Genomic DNA, 19,490 nt, shown 5'->3' with positions numbered 1-19,490 from the left:
CACCATTGTGAGTTAGTACACACTTAAAAGGTTGTAAAAGTGTTGTTAGAAATGGGGTCTCTAGTTGGCAGTGGATTGCACCCTGTCCAAGTAGGGACCCTCACTCTAATCAGGGTATGGGGAGCCACACAGTTAAGATGACCCCAGCTCACCACCTTGGTAGCTTGGCACGAGCAATCAGGCTTATCTCAGAGGCAATGTGTAAAGTATTTGTACACACACACACAAACAGTGAAAACACCACAAACGTACTCCACATCAGTTTAGAAAAATAGCCAATATTTATCTGAGTAGAACAAGACCAAAAAGACAGACATCAAACATACACAAGTAAAGATATCACTTTTTAAAGTTTGAAATGAGTCTTAGTCCATAGGAATCACTCATTGTGGCGATCATTCTGAACAATGGCGGTCCGGACCGCCATATAATGTTCATGGCGAGACCTCCACAGGCAGAACTCAGCCACTGCCAGGCTACCGCCGCCAGGCAGCCTGGCGATGGCGGAGTTCCTTATCCGACAGGACAGCATTGCCCACAGCGCTGGCAGACGGATAATGAACCTTTGTTCCCCCCGCCTTACCCTGGCGGTTTAGCCCACCAGGGAAAGGCTGGTGGAATGGGTGCCATGGGGCCCCCATAGACAGCCCCGTTGCGCATGTCACTGCCTGATCTACAGGCAGTGATATGCGCGACGGGTGCTGCTGCACCCGCTGCACTGCTATATTGCCGACTCGGCACTGCATGCCACTGGGCCGGCTGGCGGAAACACTGTTTCCACCTGCCGTGTCAGCGGAATGTTGTTTATTTGGCCGGCAGGGTCTTCAATGTGCTGGCGGTCATTGTTTTGACCGCCAGCACCGAACCTGGCAGGATTTCCCACCGAGTTCGTAATGAGGGCCTGTATCTTTTTACCTCAAAGTACCTGGGATGCGTCAAAAACAAAGACGATGCCAGCCGCAGGAGAGGTGAGGCAGCGAAAAGCTAAGCAATGCGTCGGTTCCTTACTGTGCAGGGGAGGTGATGCGTTGATTCTTTCCTTACAGGAGATGTGATGCGTCAGTTCCTTACTGGCAGGGGAGGTGATGCGTTGAATCTTTCCTCGCAGGAAAGGTGGTCCATTGATTTTGGTTCCTTAATGCAGTGCGGGGCTGATGAGAAATTGAAACCCCGGTGACGATGCGTGGAAAATCCAGACATGCTGTGTTGATGGAGTCACGGTGAAACAGGCGCTGCATCGACTCTGCAGCTGCGAGACAGGCGCTGCATCGATTCGACAGCCGTGGAACAGGCGTTGTGCCGATTTTTCTGCTGCGGCGCATCAGTGTATTGATTTTCTCCTTCAGGTCAACAGCTTAGAGTTCCGAGGGCCCAGGGACTGAAGTTAGCACCACTTGGCAAGACAAGACTCTCAGCAGAAGCCACTGGCAGATGAAGTCTTTGATGTCCCTGAGACTTCTTAACAGAAGCAAGCTCAGTTCAAGCCCTTGGCGAACCTTGGAAAGCAGTATGTAGAAAGCAAAGTCTAGTTCTTTCACTCCCAGGACAGATAAAGAAAGCAACAGGCCAGCACAGCAAAGCAACAGGCAGAGTGGCAGTCCCTTCTACAGCATCTGGCTCTTCTTCCTGGAAGAATGTCCTCAGTCCAGAAGTGTCTTAACTTTGTGGGGTCAAAGGTCCAGTTCTTATACCCATTTCTGCCTTTGAAGTAGGCAAACTTCAAAAAGAAGTCTTTGTAGTCCACAAGACCCTGCCTTTACGGCCCTGGCCCCAGACACACTCCAAGGGGTTGAAGACTGCGTTGTGTAAGGACAGGCACAGCCCTTTATCAGGTGCAAGTGTCAGCTCCTCCCACCACTCTAGCTCAGGAAGACTCATCAGTATATGCAGGGCACACCTCAGCTCCGTTTGTGTGACTGTCTAGAGTGAATTCACAAACAACCCAACTGTCATCCTGACGCAGATGTGTAATCCACAGCCAGGCAGATGCACAGAAACGTTAAGCAAGAAAATGCCCACTTTCTAAATGTGGCATTTTCAAACTTACAATTCAAAAACCAACTTCACCAAAAGATATATTTTTTAATTGTGAGTTCAGAGACCCCAAGCTCTATCACTCCATCTGCTCCCAATGGGAAATTGCACTTAAAAGCTATTTCAAGGCAATCCCCATGTTACCCTATGGGAGAGCCTTGCAATAGTGAAAAACAAATTTTGCAATATTTCACTATCAGGACATGAAAACCACACCAGTGCATGTCCTACCTTTTAAATACACTGCACCCTGCCCATGGGGCTGCCTTTGGCCTACCTTAGGGGTGACCTACATGTAGTAAAAGGGAAGGTTTGGGCCTGGCAGGTGGGCGCACTTGCAAGGCCATAATGGCAGTGCAAAACTGCACACACAGCAGACGCTGCAGTGGCAGGTTTGAGATATGTTTTACAGGGCTCCTCACATGGATGGCACAATCAGTGCTGCAGGCCCACCAGTAGCATTAGATTTACATTCCCTAGGAACAGATAGTGCACTTTTTTAGGAACTTTCTAGTAAATCAAAAATGCCAGTCGTGGATAAACCAATCACTTTTACCATTTAGACTGGGAGCACTTAGCACTGGTGGGTAGTGGTAAAGTGCCCTGAGTCCTAAAGCCAGCAAAAACGAAATTCAGCACAGGATCAAAACAGAAGGTCAGAAACTTGTAAACTTTGTACTTGTTTTACCCTCCGCTGTATGCATACCACTGTGGAACCCTTCCTGGCTTTCCCTGCGAAGTGCCCACTCCTGGGCACCCCCAAAGGGAAGGCAGGCATCCCAGGGCGTTGAGGAGATTAGGCAAGCTACTGCCCAGAGTTACATAGTGTTACCCATGATTAGATTGGCACCGAGGTGAGAGTTATCAGGTCTGGTCCTGGGCCAGACCTCTGCATCAGGGTCTGCTGCTCTAACCTTTGAGCCACACTTCTCCAGAAGCCAAAAGACAGAGGAAACCAGCCAAGGGCTGACAGGTCTAACACTTGCAAAGCATATTTTGTGAATACCTTGCACTTGTAAATCCAGCCTGTACCTGTAACCCAGATTTACACAAGTAACTGGCTTTGTGAATGTGGCTGTGTGAATACCTTGGCGTGGCCTCCTTGCCTGCCCCTACCAGGGAGGAGTATGCCCGGTCCCTGATGCTATTAGCGTAGCCAGTGTTTTCATGGGCACCAGCTCAATGAAGGAAATGGGCCCCTGGCTGGTGTCTGGACTGTGAAATACAACAAGAATCAAGGTTCCGTGGGCCCCGGTGCCACTGCACATGCTGCACAAGCGGAAGCCACGCCCCTGCCTGACCGCCCCGCCGCGCTCACTGGCCTTCGGTTGTCTGTCCCAGGTTGACAGACACGCTGCTGCGTTCCTCTTTCTCACAGCTCCCGTGTCCCCCGGGGGCTGCCATAAACCAAGCCGAGAAGCCACACCCAGCCAGTAACTTATTGCTCTGTTTAAAACAGTGTGTGAAGGGAAAGAGCGCGCCTGAGGAGTCCGAGCCGGTTGCAGCTTCCCGTCGTCTTGGCGCCTGTGGAGAAGTGCTCGGTGCCTCTCTGCCAGGCCAGCTCTGCCAGGGGGGAGGGAGCCTCCTGCGTGACTGCACCGGGACCTGAGGGGCATCAAGAGGCACCAGGGGGTCTGCACCCCACACCTGGCCACCACGTGTCCACACGCCTGAGGTAAGACGCATCCCTGAAAGGAAGGCGGGAGCCACCTCCTCCTCTGACCCCCTCCCCCTCCTGCTCCTCTACCTGGGGGTAGCTTCTTGACTAGCTCTGGAGTGCAGGGCCAGGTGTTTGCAACCTGCAGTGTGGTAAATACACCCCATTTAACAATAACTCGCTTCTCCACACAGCACTCATAGTGATACTGGTGAAATCGACGCTATAAGGATGGAGGGCTGAGGTAGCCCTCCTGGGATTCAAACATGCGAACAGCATTTGTGCACTAATCTCAGCACCGGGGGGGCATTAACCTAACGAGTGAGTCTGCGTCGAACACCCTGAGAAAGTGAAGGGTGCAGTTTCTAAGCTGAACAGAATGTCCCAGTTTTATAGCGCTCATCTTTGGAGCTACCTGTTTCTAAACACTCCTAGTTTTCACTAACTGCGCCACAATAAGAGTGGATTTTCCTTGCGTCTACAGAGGAGCCAAGATTTGAACCCAAGTCATATTGTTCTTTAGTGGCATTTCGCACCTAAGCATCTCCATTTTGGTAAAAGGGGAACAAAACACACCTACATTTCCAGACACCGTATTTCTGAGCACGGTTTTGGTTTTGTGCGTGTATCTGGTTCACTCTTCACGTATCACGCTTGACGTCACGCCGGTGTTTTTAAGAACATCCGATGTTGGTAGACAAAGGGCATGCACTGGGTCACACAACACCAGTCCCTGGTGAAGCTGGGATTGAAGTTATGTCAACATTTTAACTATTAGGATTAGGAAAGGGGCTGGCAGCAATTACTCTCCAGACCAGGAAGTGTTTGTGTACAGTTGGCAGAAAATAAATATCGTGTTACAAGCCGTGGTTCCTTGCCTCACAACACCCGGGGCTACTGGGAAGGGCTGGTTCCACGCCACGAGCCAGGCTGCGCAGTCTGCGGGGAGTACCTCAGTCTGATATTGCACACATGCTGAGAAGTGCTGGTACTCTTCATTGAGAGCGGTGTATAGCTGCTGTGAAGTGCCGGTACTTTTCATTGCAAGAGGTGTATAGCTGCTATGAAGTGCCGGTACTTTCATTGCGAGCGGCGTAGAGCTTCCGTGAGGTGTTGGTACTTTTCAATGAAAAAGACATAGAGTTGCTGTAAAGTGTTGGTACTTTTCATTGAAAGCAGCAGTAGATCTGCTGTGAAGTGCTGGTACTTTTCATTGAAAGTGGCGTAGAGCTGCTGTGATTTGCTGGTTCTTCTCATTGAAAGCGGTGCAAAGCTGCTATGAAGTGCCGGTACTTTTCATTGCAAGAGGAGTATAGCTGCCGTGAAGTGCTGGTAGGTACTGTTTATTGAAAGCGCTGTATGAGCTGCTGTGAAGTGCTGGTACTTTTCATTGAAAGCGGCATAGAACGGCTGTGAAGTGCTGGTATTTTTCATTGTAAGCAGCGTAGAGCTGCTGCGAAGTGCTGGTACATTTCATTGTAAGCAGCATAATTGCTGTGAAGTGCTGGTACATTTCATTGAAAGCGGCATATAACTGCTGTGAAGTGCTGGTACTGTTTATTGAAAGCGCTGTAGAACTGTTGTGACGTGCTGGTACTTTTCATTGAAAGTGGTGTACAACTGCTGTGAAGTGCTGGTACTGTTTATTGAAAGCGCTGTATGAGCTGCTGTTAAGTACTGGTACTGTTTATTGAAAGCGCTGTAAAGCTGCTGTGAAGCGCTGGTGCTCTTCATTGTACGTGGCCTAGAGCTGCTGGGAAGTGCTGGGACTTTTCATTGTAAGCGGCGTAGAGCTGCTGGGAAGTGCTGGTACTTTTCATTGTAAGCGGCGTAGAGCTGCTGGGAAGTGCTGGTACTTTTGATTGAAAGCGGCATAGAACGGCTGTGAAGTGCTGGTATTTTTCAGTGAAAGCCCAATACAGCTGCTGAGAAGTGTTGGTAACTTTCTCTGAAGGCGCTGCAGACCTGCTGTGAAGTGCTGGTACTGTTTATTGAAAGCGGGGAACTGTTTTAATTAAAGTGCTGTAGAGCTGCAGAAAGGTGCTGGCACTGACCCAATAAAAGTGCATTAGAGCTGCAAAGAAGTGCTGGTGCTGTCCATTCACAGCACCGTAGAGCTGCTGAAAAGTGCTGGTAGTGTCCCAATTTAAGTGCAGTAGAGCAGCAGAAAAGTGCAGTACTTTCGAACTGAAATCTCTGTTGAGTTTATGAGAAGTGCTGGGACTGTCTGATTAAAAGTGACGTCGATTGGTAAGAAGAGCTGGGGCTGTCCGAATGAAGGTGCTGGAGAGCTGCGGAGAAGTGCTAGTACTGTTCCATGGAAGGTGCTGTAGGGCTGATCAGAATGTTTGGCACTGTCCCACTGAATGCGCTGTAGAGCTGCAGAGAAGTGCCGGTACTGTCCCTTTGAAAGTGATGTGCATCTGGTAAGAAGTGCTCGTACTGCCCCTTTGAAAGTGATGTGCATCTGGTAAGAAGTGCTCGTACTGTCCCTTTGAAAGTGATGTGCATCTGGTAAGAAGTGCTCGTACTGTCCCTTTGAAAGTGATGTGCATCTGGTAAGAAGTGCTGGTACTAACCCTTTGAAAGTGTTTTAGAGTTTATGACAATGTCTGGAACTGTTCCTTTGAAAATGTTGTAAAGTTTATGGCAAGTGCTGGTACTGTACCTTTGAACGTGCTGCAGAGTTTATGACAAGTGCTGGGGCTGTTCTGTTGCAAGTGTTGTAAAGTTTATGGCAAGTGCCGGGACTGTCACTCAGAGAATGATGTGCAGCTGGTGAGAAGTGCTGGCACTGTCCCATTGAAAGTGCTGTACAGCTGATCAGATGGTTTGGTACTGTCCCTTTGAATGCGCTGTAGAGCTGCAGAGAAGTGCCGGTACTTTCCCTTTGAAAGTTGTATTGAGGTGCTGAGAAGTGCTGGTACTGCCCCACTAAAAGTGTTGCAGAGCTGGTGACAATTGTTGGCACTGTCTCTTCGAAAGTGTTGCAGAGCTGGTGACAAGTGTTGGCACTGTCTCTTCGAAAGTGTTGTAGAGCTGGTGACAAGTGCTGGTACCGTCGCGCTGAAAGTGCTATTGAGCTGGTGAGAAGTACTGAGACCTTGCTATTAAGTGTATTGCAGACCTACACATAAGTACTTCTACTGGTTTAGTAAATGTATAGCAGTGCCCATTAACTGTCTTTCATATCTGTATAAAACTGATTAAAATTGTTCCACTACCTGCAGACCTGTTGTATGAAAGGGATCGGGCTATATGTAGAAGTGGTAAGAAGTGCAGGGGATGTCCTACTAAAAGTATTGCATAGAAGCGGAGAAGTGCCTGGGTTTTCCCACTAAACGTATCGCGTAAGTTCTGAAAAGTGCCTGGGCAGCCCTAGTAGATGTATTGCCGAGCTGCCGAGAAGTGCAGGGTCTGTCCTAGTAAATATATTGCAGAGTCGCTCAGAAGTGCTGGGGCCTCCCTATTAAGTGTATCATAGAGCTGCTCAGAACTGCTGGGACTCCCCTGGTAAATGTATTGCAGACGGCTGAAAAGTGCCGGGGATGTCCTGGAAAAATTGTTGCAGAGAAGTGCTGAATCTGTTTCTTGAAGTGCATTGCAGACTTGCTAAGAAGTGCCAGCACCATAGACACTTGCTGAGATGTCTTAACAAAGTTATTAAAAAATATATATTGTGTACCCCGAGGCAAAAGTAGTCTGTTACTGGCATAGCGCCCACCACCAGAGGTTCTGAATGTACCTGGAAGCGACACAATAATAATCAGGTAGTGTGAGCTACCCCACATTAATTCCTCCAACCACCTTTCGTTTCAAAGCCGCGTTATTTACTTAAAAGTTTAAAATCTGACTTTATATGCAGGTATGTCTGCATATATCTAATTATATTTATACAGTTATATAAGTATGGCTGCATATATCTAATTATATTTATACAGTTATATAGGTACACATATAAAGTCAGCTTTAAACATTTTAAGCAAAGTGTATATATATATATGTATATAAATATATACACACACACACACGTATATATGTATGTATATATTTGTTTTGCCCTGAAATGACAAAGGTTAAAGTGACATTATAGTCACATGTTGAAATAACACAATGACATTACAAAACCATTGAAGTGATCCAATACTGGAGTTTACTGAACTAACTACAACTTAAGCCAGAAAGTGCGCATTTGTAATTTGGGGTAAATTCGTTCAGTAATTTTTGACAAATTAAGGTTCCAGATTTGTGGATATGGCCCACGAGGGCGGTGGTGCAGGTGTGGCACCGGGTCACAGAATCTCTGAGGTGGAAAAGTAAGGTGACACTGGCGACCCCACTCTGGGACACAGAGTTTTAGGGAACTGTGGAGGCAATTGGGGGTTGACAGGTGGGACATTATGGGCATCTCGAAAGTGGGGGTATCTAGACGCAGGGCAGCATTACCCCTTGGGAAGATCTCAGACAGGAATACCACCTAGCCCCTATGGAGGCTTAGATATATGCAAATGTGTCCTGCGCCACGACCGGTCCTGCCTGACCCCTAGAAGACAGACTGCTAGATGGGCTATTGCCCAGGCAGGCCACGCCCCTGACCTACGAAAGATCCTTCATAATGCACCAGACACCCTCATCCAGTGGAAGTAAAAATGGGACCAGGAGATGGGAGGCTTTGAGGATGGGGAGTGGGGGGAGGCCCTGGCAGTCCCGAGGGAGGTGGCTTTATGATCAGGGTTTCTACTCATCCAGCTGCGAATTCTACTCGCGACCTGCCTGCGTGGTTATGGTAGGGTGACCAGACGCCCCGGATTTCCCGGGACAGTCCCGGTTTTTAGAGGACTCTCCCGGAGTCCCGACGCTTCTCTTAATTTTAAATAACTGTCCCGGTTTTTGGGACAAGGTCAGATCAACTAGGGAAGTATAAGTTAAATGTATGCTGTCCTTTAACAGACACCTACAAAGTATGAAATAATTAAAGTAATTTATCTGTTACTGTCAGGCAACACAGTCTCCTGTCTACTCCCAGCAGAGAGACAGAGTGGGGAGCAGAGAGAGGTGGGTGGGGATTGTTGGGGGTGCAGGTCAAGCCATAGCTAATTTTATATAGGTAGTCTTGCAAATGTGTGCGCGTGTGTGTATATATATATATGTATATATATATATATATATATATATATATATATATATATAACTATAAACAAACTCATGTATACGCACACATTCACAAAGGCACGCAAAAAAAACAGGACAGGCCAGATATGAAAGTGAGAGTAAAGTCTTTAGTCCTTCTTTTATGTCTGACCTGTCCCGGTTTTTGCTCCTCAAAATCTGGTCACCCTAGGTTGTGGCCAAACGGGCACCTTCTTACATATACTGTGGGACTGCCTGGCGGTGCAACGCTACTGGACGGTAGTTGTAGAGTGCCTAGAAGAGATGGGTGGGGAGGGTGTGAGCCTCTCTGTGAAGCAGTGCGTACTAAGTATTTGGGGAGACACCAGAGCCGCGAGAACCCCTCCACTACGGACGACAATGGGGCTGGTGGTGGCCAGAAGGAACTTTGCTGGGTTATGGGGAGCTAGCCAACCCCTGGGCTTAGAGGCCTGGAAACATGACATGGACTGGTGCATGGTGGCTGAACGGGTGGTTTACGAAGTCAGAGGCCGCCACCGACAACGGGGGGAATCTGGAGCGACTGGAACGCCTATAGGGACAATACTTGTGGGACCCTGCACAGGCCTGAAGAAGAAGATGAGTGGTAGTCTAGAGACACGCTGAAGAGTCCGGATGTGTAGTTTAAGGGAACGGGAGAGGGGCAGGGGCATTGGTAATTCAATGATGCTATATAATATGCCCACTTATGATTCCGCAGTATGTGGTCATAATTGTCTTGTTAATAAAAAGTACTGGGAAAAAATGTCTAGCTATCTGGACGGTTTGGTTTGCAGGACTCTTGAGGGAATCCAAGGGGTACCCAACTTGAAATAATAGAACAATCTGATTTGCTGAGAGGCAGTTCTTATTTTGTGAGAGAATGAGTGCTGGTAGCTTAAACTCTGCTCAGAAGTTCAGGGCCAGTGCTATTATATATCAGTGCACTGAATACCAAGGCTGGTGGACTGGAATCCACTTCATGCCTCTTTAATTGACTACCGCCCCCCCTCCTGCACCTTTATGTCAGTCTTGCGGGTGCCTTATTTCTCCTTTTGCCACAGGTTTTCCATCTTTCTTTCTCCTTCTCTCCTGTTTGTTTGTTTTTCCCTCTCTTGCCTCCGGGAAATGCCCAATGAGGAAAAATAAGTGCTAGTCCCCAAACATGAGTGCAGGTGGGCTCCACCGGCAACCACTGGCTCAAGTTAAGCACTGCCAAAGGGCCATTTTTTCCCCATCAGCCGCCTCGCTCCTGCGGAGTGAGAACTCCTGAGTCCTGCAGAGGCTTGAACTCTGATTGGCTGGCCGCAACATAAAGAGAAATGTGCAGCTGCCATTACAGGACATGGGTGTGCCCTGAAAAAACAATAAAGTGTAGGGGGCAGGATAGGCACACCATGACCGCCTGGACCTTGTGGAAGAGGTGGCCGTAATCCCGTGGGATAGTTGCGGAAGACTGGGCGGCTCCCTGTGCTCCCGAGAGAGTCTCACGGGAAGACATGGTGAGAGCTGACTTCTCCCTTGAGAGTCCTACGGGGTCGGGAAACTTTTTTTTTTTAAAGAAAGAGGGTGTGGGTGTCTGTGGTGTTAGCCGCGTACAGGCCGATGGTGCAGGGCCTGCCTAGCTGTACGTGGACGGGTGTTGGTTGCCTGCGGTTCAGGGGTTCGCATAGTTGCATACTTAAAAAAACATCTTCATTTACATAAAAAAACTAGAAATACTGAATTATCTACAACTTGAGCCTTCATCATGCACTGTTTATGACCTCACATATTACATCACTCATGACATGTTCTTCGACATCACTGATAACATCACTGATGACACCTGAAATGAGACCACTGATGACACCTGAAATGACATCCTTGATGACAACACTGTGTATGGTGAATGGGTAAGTTATAGTTACTTCAGTTAACCAGTTAACTATATCTGGTGAATGTTAGTGTTTTTTTAGTTCAAAATCTTACGTTTAAACTGACATTTTCCAGCAACTATAACTTTAACCTTTGTGTTTGTTTAACTATGACCCTCACCACGACTTCGGCAGTCAGTGCTGGCGGTCTTAAGACCATCCTAATACGACTGATCTCTGAATTCCAACCGAAATCGCCGCCCACCGCCACAACCCCATTAAGCAGTCACCCCTGTGTCACACTCAGCCGTGGGAACCAAAAGAGAAGTGGCTAAGCTAGGAATACCCTAACACTCTAGCCTTGGTGATGGGGTGCCCCTGGAACCCTAACAAGGCAAAAAAGCATTTTTAAAAACATGTTTGCTGCGAATTTGCAGCAAATTTCTAAATTCACAGCACACATTTTCAAAAAAACAAGCGTGGGCTCCCACGCATCTTTCAAAAGAATGCCCCCAGGTGGGCCAGGTCCCAGGGGCATAGCCAAATATATAATACAAAAGGAAGAGGGGGAAAACAGGGCCACCCTCCTAGAGCTTTAAAGAGTCCCAGGAACCACCACCTCCCCTGACTTAATATTAATTTAGGAGGAGGCCACGCAGACCCCTGTCCTTGGGTTTAAATGACCCCTGGGAACTACCACCTCCCCGGGGCTTTATTGCATTAATGGAGGAGGCCGAACAGACTCCTTCCTGGGGCTGTTTTAAGCCCCAGAGACCACCGCCTCCCCAGGGCTAAAAAACATAAGCCTGCACTTGTTTTTGAAAAAAAATTGCCACATTAAAAAAAAAAGGAATTGGCAGGTGTCAGGGAACCCCAGGACCAAGGCTAGGGGGATTGGGTATTCCTACCCTGTCCTCTTTCAATTCTATTTTAAATCTTTTTGTTTGGGGCTCAGCTGAGTCCCAGTGCCAAAATGGCTGCCAACACTTCATGCTTGAAGTGTTGGCAGCCAATCAGACCTCTGCAGGAGATGGGGAGTATTTGCAAATTTGTCACGACCCTAGATATACAAATTTGTATTTCCTTTCATTTCTTGAAAACTACTGAACGGATTTACACAAATAACAAAAGGCGTGCTTTCTAGACCAAGAGATACATTTCTGCCAAATTTGGTGTAATTTTGTCCAGTGATTTGGGCTGTAGCCATGTTCAAAATCCTTATGGGAATTTACATGGGAAATGCACTTTTTTGAGCCCCCCTTTTTCTCATCAAACAGCACCAAAGATATAGCCAAGTAAAAAAAAAGCTTTTCCTATGGAAACTAGTGCATATATACTAGTATATAAATATACTGTATATAAATAAATATATATATTTATATACAGTATATTTATTTACTAGTATATATACTAGTTTCCATAGGAAAAGCTTTTTTTGAGCCCCCCCTTTTCTCATCAAACAGCGCCAAAGATATAGCCAAGTAAAAAAAAAAGCTTTTCCTATGGAAACTAGTATATATACTAGTATATAAATATACTGTATATAAATAAATATATATATTTATATATATATATATATATATGTATATATATATATATAATTGTTTTTTTTTCTTATAGTGGCTTTCAACATTTCAACAAACCCTTTTCCTCCATTGGTCTCTTATTGTGTCATTCATGTTTTTCTTCTACCCACTACAGCATGGTCAATGGGTCACCACACTTCAGTAGTTGGCCAACTTTACTGTGAGTGACAGCATTCTGCTTTTTCACAAGGAGCACATCCACCATCAGCGTATCTTTCTTCAAAGCCAGAGACCACAATGGCAATATTTGCTTTTTGTGACCAAAAAAATAATTTTTGCTTTTATCTTTTTTTTTATATTGGCGAGGGGGGGGGGGGGCAGTTTTACCATCAATTAAGTTTTACAAAAATTATGACAAAACTGAAGAAGCACTGAGACGTCTGAAAAGGTAGTTCCCTACTCCGGAACTATTACCTTTGCCAAAGCTTGTTTGTTCACTTTTGTGGTTTTACTTTGCACACAAAGCGCCCAAAGGGTGTCAAGATGCTTTACAAGTTGTATATAAAACATTTCGTAGCTAGAGAGGACACAGTTGCATCTGGAGATTGGGATGGACTTTAAGAATACATAATATACAGGTGTTCTTCTTGTGGGACCTTGTCTCGAGCACAGAAAGGCCCCCCCTAGAGAAAAGAGCACCAGCCCCCCCTCTCCCCCGCTGCTGGTTCACGAGAGTCAGACCCATGTCAGACTTGTAGGGTGACCATTAACTATGCAAATTAGTTCCTTTAATGTTAATAGTTATCTAAATGGATATCCCTGATTCTGGCACAGATCCTGCCCTCCTGGACTTACATTCCACATCCCTGATGGACAAGGTGGCTTCTTCGTGGTCCCCGGCTTACCTTAGGTCTGCCCCAGCCAGAGCCCACAGGCCTTTCTAAGTCTAGTTTCCTCGCCGCCACCACCTTTACCTATCCTACATTCTTACCCTTTGCATCCCCACTTTGACTTGTGGTCCATGGCCAGGGCGTGGCTTTCAAACTGTGCCCACAGCTTCTTCTCCAGCAGGCTAGAGACCAGGAGATGTTCTATAGAGATGGAAGGAACCGGGCTTTCTCAGCTCTGCTCCAAGAATCTGGATCACCATTCCAGCAGAAGTTTAAACTACACCCTCACCATGCCTTGCAGAAAAGAGCTGAGAGCCCTGCTCTTCAAGCAGCATCCCAACCAAGTGTACCCAGCTTGCCTCCCACACTTCCCTCGCTTCTGTGCGACTTTTACTCCAACAGACCCTTGGAGTCCCTGGCGACGCTCTTTTGCCACGAGAATGTCTCATCTACTTTTGTTCTTTCTGCACCCACTTTATCTCACAGTCCTCCATGGCTTTCCATCTAGGACTGGACTTTGCAATCCATTGCATGTACATGCTACATACCCGCCAGGTGGGCGCTGTGCATCCATTCCTGGGGTTTCTAGTTACAAGGCAGTGTTAACAGTAGAGCTGAGGGCACCTTGGGCCGCCGCAACCTAGTGCCAATCTAGCAATTAAGGGACACTCACCTAAATATACCACCAACAGGGGCACCCACCTAAATATACCACCAACAGGTGCACCCACCTAAATATACCACCAACAGGGGCACCCACCTAAATATATCATCAACAGGGGCATCCACCTAGATATACCATCACCATGGGCATCCACCTAAACATACCATCACCAGGGGCACCCACCTAAACACACCATCAACAGGGGCACCCACCTAAATATACCATCAACAGGGGCACCCACCTAAACATACCATCAACAGGGGCACCCACCTAAACATACCATCAACAGGGGTACCCACCTAAATATACCATCAACAGGGGCACCCACCTAAACACACCATCAACAGGGGTACCCACCAAAGCACACCATCAACAGGGGCACCCACCTAAGCACACCATCAACAGGGGCACCCACCTAAGCATACCATCAACAGGGGCACCCACCTAAACATACCATCAACAGGGGTACCCACCAAAGCACACCATCAACAGGGGTACCCACCTAAGCATACCATCAACAGGGGTACCCACCAAAGCACACCATCAACAGGGGTACCCACCTAAATATACCACCAACAGGGGCACCCACCTAAACATACCATCACCAGGGGCACCTACCTAAGCATACCATCAACAGGGGCATTAAACTAGATATACCATCAACAGGGGCATTCACCTAAGCATACCATCAACAGGGGTACCCACCTACATATACCATCAACAGGGGCACCCACCTAAGCATACCATCAACAGGGGTACCCACCAAAGCACACCATCAACAGGGGCACCCACCTAAGCATACCATCAACAGGGGTACCCACCAGAGCACACCATCAACAGGGGTACCCACCAGAGCACACCATCAACAGGGGTACCCACCTAAATATACCATCAACAGGGGCACCCACCTAAGCATACTATCACCAGGGGCACCCACCTTAGCATACCATCTCTAGGGACACCCACCTAAATATACCATCAGCAGGGGAACCCATCTAAGCATACCATCAACAGGGGCATTAAACTAGATATACCATCAACAGGGGCACCCACCTAAATAAATCCATCAACAGGGGCACCCACCTAAGCATACCATCAACAGGGGTACCAACCAAAGCACACTATCAACAGGGGCACCCACCTAAGCATACCATCAACAGGGGTACCCACCAAAGCACACCATCAACAGGGGTACCCACCTAAATATACCACCACCAGGGGCACCCACCTAAACATACCATTACCAGGGGCACCCACCTAAGCATACCATCAACAAGGGCATTAAACTAGATATACCATCAACAGGGGCATTCATCTAAATATACCATCAACAGGGGCATTCACCTAAGCATACCATCAACAGGGGTACCCACCTACACATACTATCAACAGGGGCACCCACCTAAGCATACCATCAACAGGGGTACCCACCTAAATATACCATCAACAGGGGCACCCACCTAAGCATACCATCAACAGGGGTACTCCCCAAAGCACACCATCAACAGGGGCACCCACCTAAGCATACCATCAACAGGGGCACCCACCTAAACATACCATCAACAGGGGTACCCACCAAAGCACACCATCAACAGGGGTACCCACTTAAGCATACCATCAACAGGGGTACCCACCTAAATATACCATCAACAGGGGCACCCACCTAAATATACCATCAACAGGGGTACCCACCAAAGCACACCATCAACAGGGGTACCCACCAAAGTACACCATCAACAGGGGTACCCACCTAAATATACCATCAACAGGGGCACCCACCTAAGCATACCATCACAGGGGTAACCACCAAAGCACACCATCAACAGGGGCACCCACCTAAGCATACCATCAACAGGGGTACCCACCAAAGCATACCATCAACAGGGGTACCCACCAAAGCACACCATCAACGGGGTACCCACCAAAGCACACCATCAACAGGGGCACCCACCTAAGCATACCATCAACAGGGGTACCCGCCGAAGCACACCATCAACAGGGGCACCCACCAAAGCACACCATCAACAGGGGTACCCACCAAAGCACACCATCAACAGGGGCACCCACCTAAGCACGCCATCAACAGGGGTACCCACCAAAGCACACCATCAACAGGGGTACCCACCAAAGCACACCATCAACAGGGGCACCCACCTAAGCATACCATCAACAGGGGTACCCACCAAAGCACACCATCAACAGGGGCACCCACCAAAGCACACCAACAACAGGGGTACCCACCTAAATATACCATCACCATGGGCACCCACCTAAATATATAATCAACAGGGGCATTCACCTAGATATACCATCAACAGGGGTACCCACCTACACATACTATCAACAGGGGCACCCTCCTAAACATACCATCAGCAGGGGTCCCCAATTAAATATACCATCAACAGGGGCACTCACCTAAGCATACCATCAACAGGAGCACCCACCTAAGCATACCAACACCAGGGGTACCCACCAAAGCACACCATCAACAGGGGCACCCACCTAAATATACCATCAACAGAGGTACCCAGTTAAATATACCATCAACAGGGGCACCCACCTAAGCATACTATCAACAGGGGCATTCACCTAGATTTACCCTCAACGGGGGGATCACCTAAATATACCATCAACAGGGGCACCCACCTAAGTATACCATCAACAGGGGCACCCAACTAAGCATACCATCAACAGGTGCATTAAACTAGATATACCATCAACAGGTGCACCCACTCAGAACAAACCATCAACAGGGGCATTCATCTAGAATTACCATTAACCGGGGCATTCGCCTAGATATACTCCCAACAGGGGCATTCACCAAGATATGCCCTCAACGAGGAGATTTATCTAAATATACTATCAACAGAGGCATTCATCTAGATATACCATCAACAGGTGCACCCACCTAAATGTACCATAAACAGGGGCACCCACCTAGATGTACTATAAACAGGGGCACCCACCATCTACATATACCATCTACGGGGCATCCACCTAAATATACCATTAACAGGGGCACCCACCTAAATATACCACCAATAAGGTAATTCACCTAAATATACCATCAGTAAGGGCACCCACCTAAACATACCATCGACAGGGGCACCCACCTAAATATACAATCAGTAGGGGCACCCACCTAAACATACCATCAACAGGGACATTCACCTAGATATACCATCAACAGGGGCACCCACTCAGAACAAACCATCAACTGGGACATTCATCTAGAATTACCATCAACAGGGGCACCCACCTAGACAAACCATCAACTGGGACATTCATCTAGAATTACCATCAACAGGGGCACCCACCTAAGCATACTATCAACTGGGGCATTCACCTAGATATACTATCAACAGGAGCACCCACCTAAACATACCATCAACAGGGGAACCCACCTAGACATACCATCAACAGGGGCATTCAAATAGATATACCATCAACAGGGGCACCCACCTAAGCATACTATCAACTGGGGCATTCACCTAGATATACTATCAACAGGAGCACCCACCTAAACATACCATCAACAAGGTCATTCACCTAAATATACCATCAACAGGGTCACTCACCTAAACATACCATCAACAGCGGCATTCATCTAGATTTACCCTCAACGGGGGGATTCACCTAAATATACCATCAACAGGGGCAACCACCTAAATATACCATCGACAGAGGCACCCACCTGAACACACCATAAACAGGGGGCACCCACTTAAGCATACCAACAACAGGGGCATTCACCTAGATATACCATCAACAGGGGGCACCTACCTAAACATACCATCAACAGGGGCTTTCACCTAACAGACCATCAACAGGGGCACTCACCCAAATATACCATCAACAGGGGCACTCACCTAGATATAACATCAACAGGGGCACCCACTCAGAACAAACCATGAACAGTGGCATTCATCTAGAATTACCATCCACAGGGGAATTCGCCTAGATATACTCCCAACAGGGCCATTCCCCAAGATATGCCCTTAACGAGGAGATTCATCTAAATATGCTATCAACAGGGTCACTCATTGAGATAAACCATCAACAGGTGCACCCACCTAAATATACCATGAACAGGGGCACCCACCTAAATGTACCATAAACAGGGGCACCCACCATCTACATATACCATCTACAGAGGCATCCACCTAAATCTACAATCAGCAGGGGGACCCACCTAAATATACCATAAACAGGGGCACTCACCTAAATGTACCATAAACAGGGACACCCACATAAATATACCATCATCTGGACACCCACCTAAATATACCATCAACAGGAGCACCCACCTAAATATACCATAAACGGGGGCACCCACCTAAATATACCATGAACAGGGGCACCCACCTAAATGTACCATAAACAGGGGCACCCACCATCTACATATACCATCTACAGAGTTATCCACCTAAATATACCATCAGCAGGGGCACCCACCTAAATATACCATAAACAACAGGGGCACCCACCTAAATATACCATAAACAGGGACACCCACATAAATATACCATCAACAGGACACCCACCTAAATATACCATCAACAGGGGCACCCGCCTTCATGTACTATCAACAGGGCCACCCATACCATCAATAGGGGCACCCACCTAAATATACCGTCAACATGGGCACCCACCTAATTATACCATCAACAGTGGCACCCACCTAATGATGTCATCACCAGGGGCAGCCACCTAAATATATATCATCGACAGGGGCACCCACCTAAATATATATCATCGACAGGGGCACCCACCTAAATGTACTATCAACAGTGGCACCCACCTAATTATATCATCACCAGGGGCAGCCACTTAAATGTATGTCATCAACAGGGGAACCCACCTGAATATTCCATCAACAGGGGGCATCCACCTAAATATACCATCAACTTAGCTAAATGTACCATCAACTGGGACACCCACCTAAATATAGCTAAATATACCATCAACGGTGGCACACACCTAAATATATCTAACTAAATCATCAGCAGGGGTACTTAGCTAAATGTACCATCAATGGGGGCACGCACCTAAATATACCATTAACAGGGGCACCCACTTAAATATAGCATCACCAGAGGGCAGCCACCTAAATATACCATCAAAATCGACACCCACATAAATAAACGGTCAGCAGGTGCGCCCACCTAAATATACCATCGACAAGGGCACCCAGCTAAATATACCACCAACGGGGTATCCACCTAAATATACCATCACCAGAGGTCAGGCACCTAAATATACCGCCAGCAGGGGAACCCACCCAAATATGCCATCAACAGGGGCACCCAGCGTCAACTAAAGTGTGTGCCAACTCAGTACTTTCTTAGTGCATAAACCAACTATAGTTACAAAACGTCAGGAGACCTTTTTCAAATGATTACCAGCGTTGTGAGTATTACTAAGTTGGGTAAATGTAAAAAGAACGCAGGTGAAGCAACCTACCTGCAAAGTGAGTTTATGAGGCGACAGAACCCGCAGAAAATATTTTATTCTGAGAATTTTATTTTAAGAAAGTTTCAGCGTGAGAACGCTCTTTGAAAAAAGTGTCAGCAAGATTTTATTTCCCAAGGAACTGTAATCCCCTGCAGGGCAAGTTATGCTGCGAACCAAGTCAGGCTCCATATTTCCCACAGCACCTATTCCCAGTCTCACTGCCAGACCCTCATTAAAGCGTAAACCTTCGGATTTCCACTT

The 19,490-nt window shown here is 47.4% G+C and overlaps 1 protein-coding gene across 7 annotated transcripts in view; it reads left to right on the top strand.

Moving 5' to 3' along the window:
- The first annotated feature begins 3,364 nt into the window (after nt 1-3,364).
- The window catches only part of PAPLN (papilin, proteoglycan like sulfated glycoprotein), a 330,912-nt gene continuing 314,786 nt past the window's right edge, over nt 3,365-19,490 (top strand). For 3 of the 7 annotated variants that reach the window (XM_069208929.1, XM_069208927.1, XM_069208924.1), the window contains exon 1: nt 4,568-5,023. In XM_069208929.1, the coding sequence (XP_069065030.1) occupies nt 4,970-5,023 (54 nt within the window). In that variant the 5' untranslated portion in view covers nt 4,568-4,969. Of the gene's footprint in view, nt 3,710-4,567; nt 5,024-19,490 lie in introns of those variants that run through there. The other 4 variants (XM_069208926.1, XM_069208930.1, XM_069208925.1 and 1 more) reach the window with 4 other exon arrangements.

The sequence above is a fragment of the Pleurodeles waltl genome, chromosome 9 (genome assembly GCF_031143425.1).
Source record: "Pleurodeles waltl isolate 20211129_DDA chromosome 9, aPleWal1.hap1.20221129, whole genome shotgun sequence".
Classification (NCBI taxonomy): domain Eukaryota; kingdom Metazoa; phylum Chordata; class Amphibia; order Caudata; family Salamandridae; genus Pleurodeles; species Pleurodeles waltl.
Note: the sequence above shows the minus strand (reverse complement) of the source record. Positions and strands in the feature narration are given on the sequence as shown.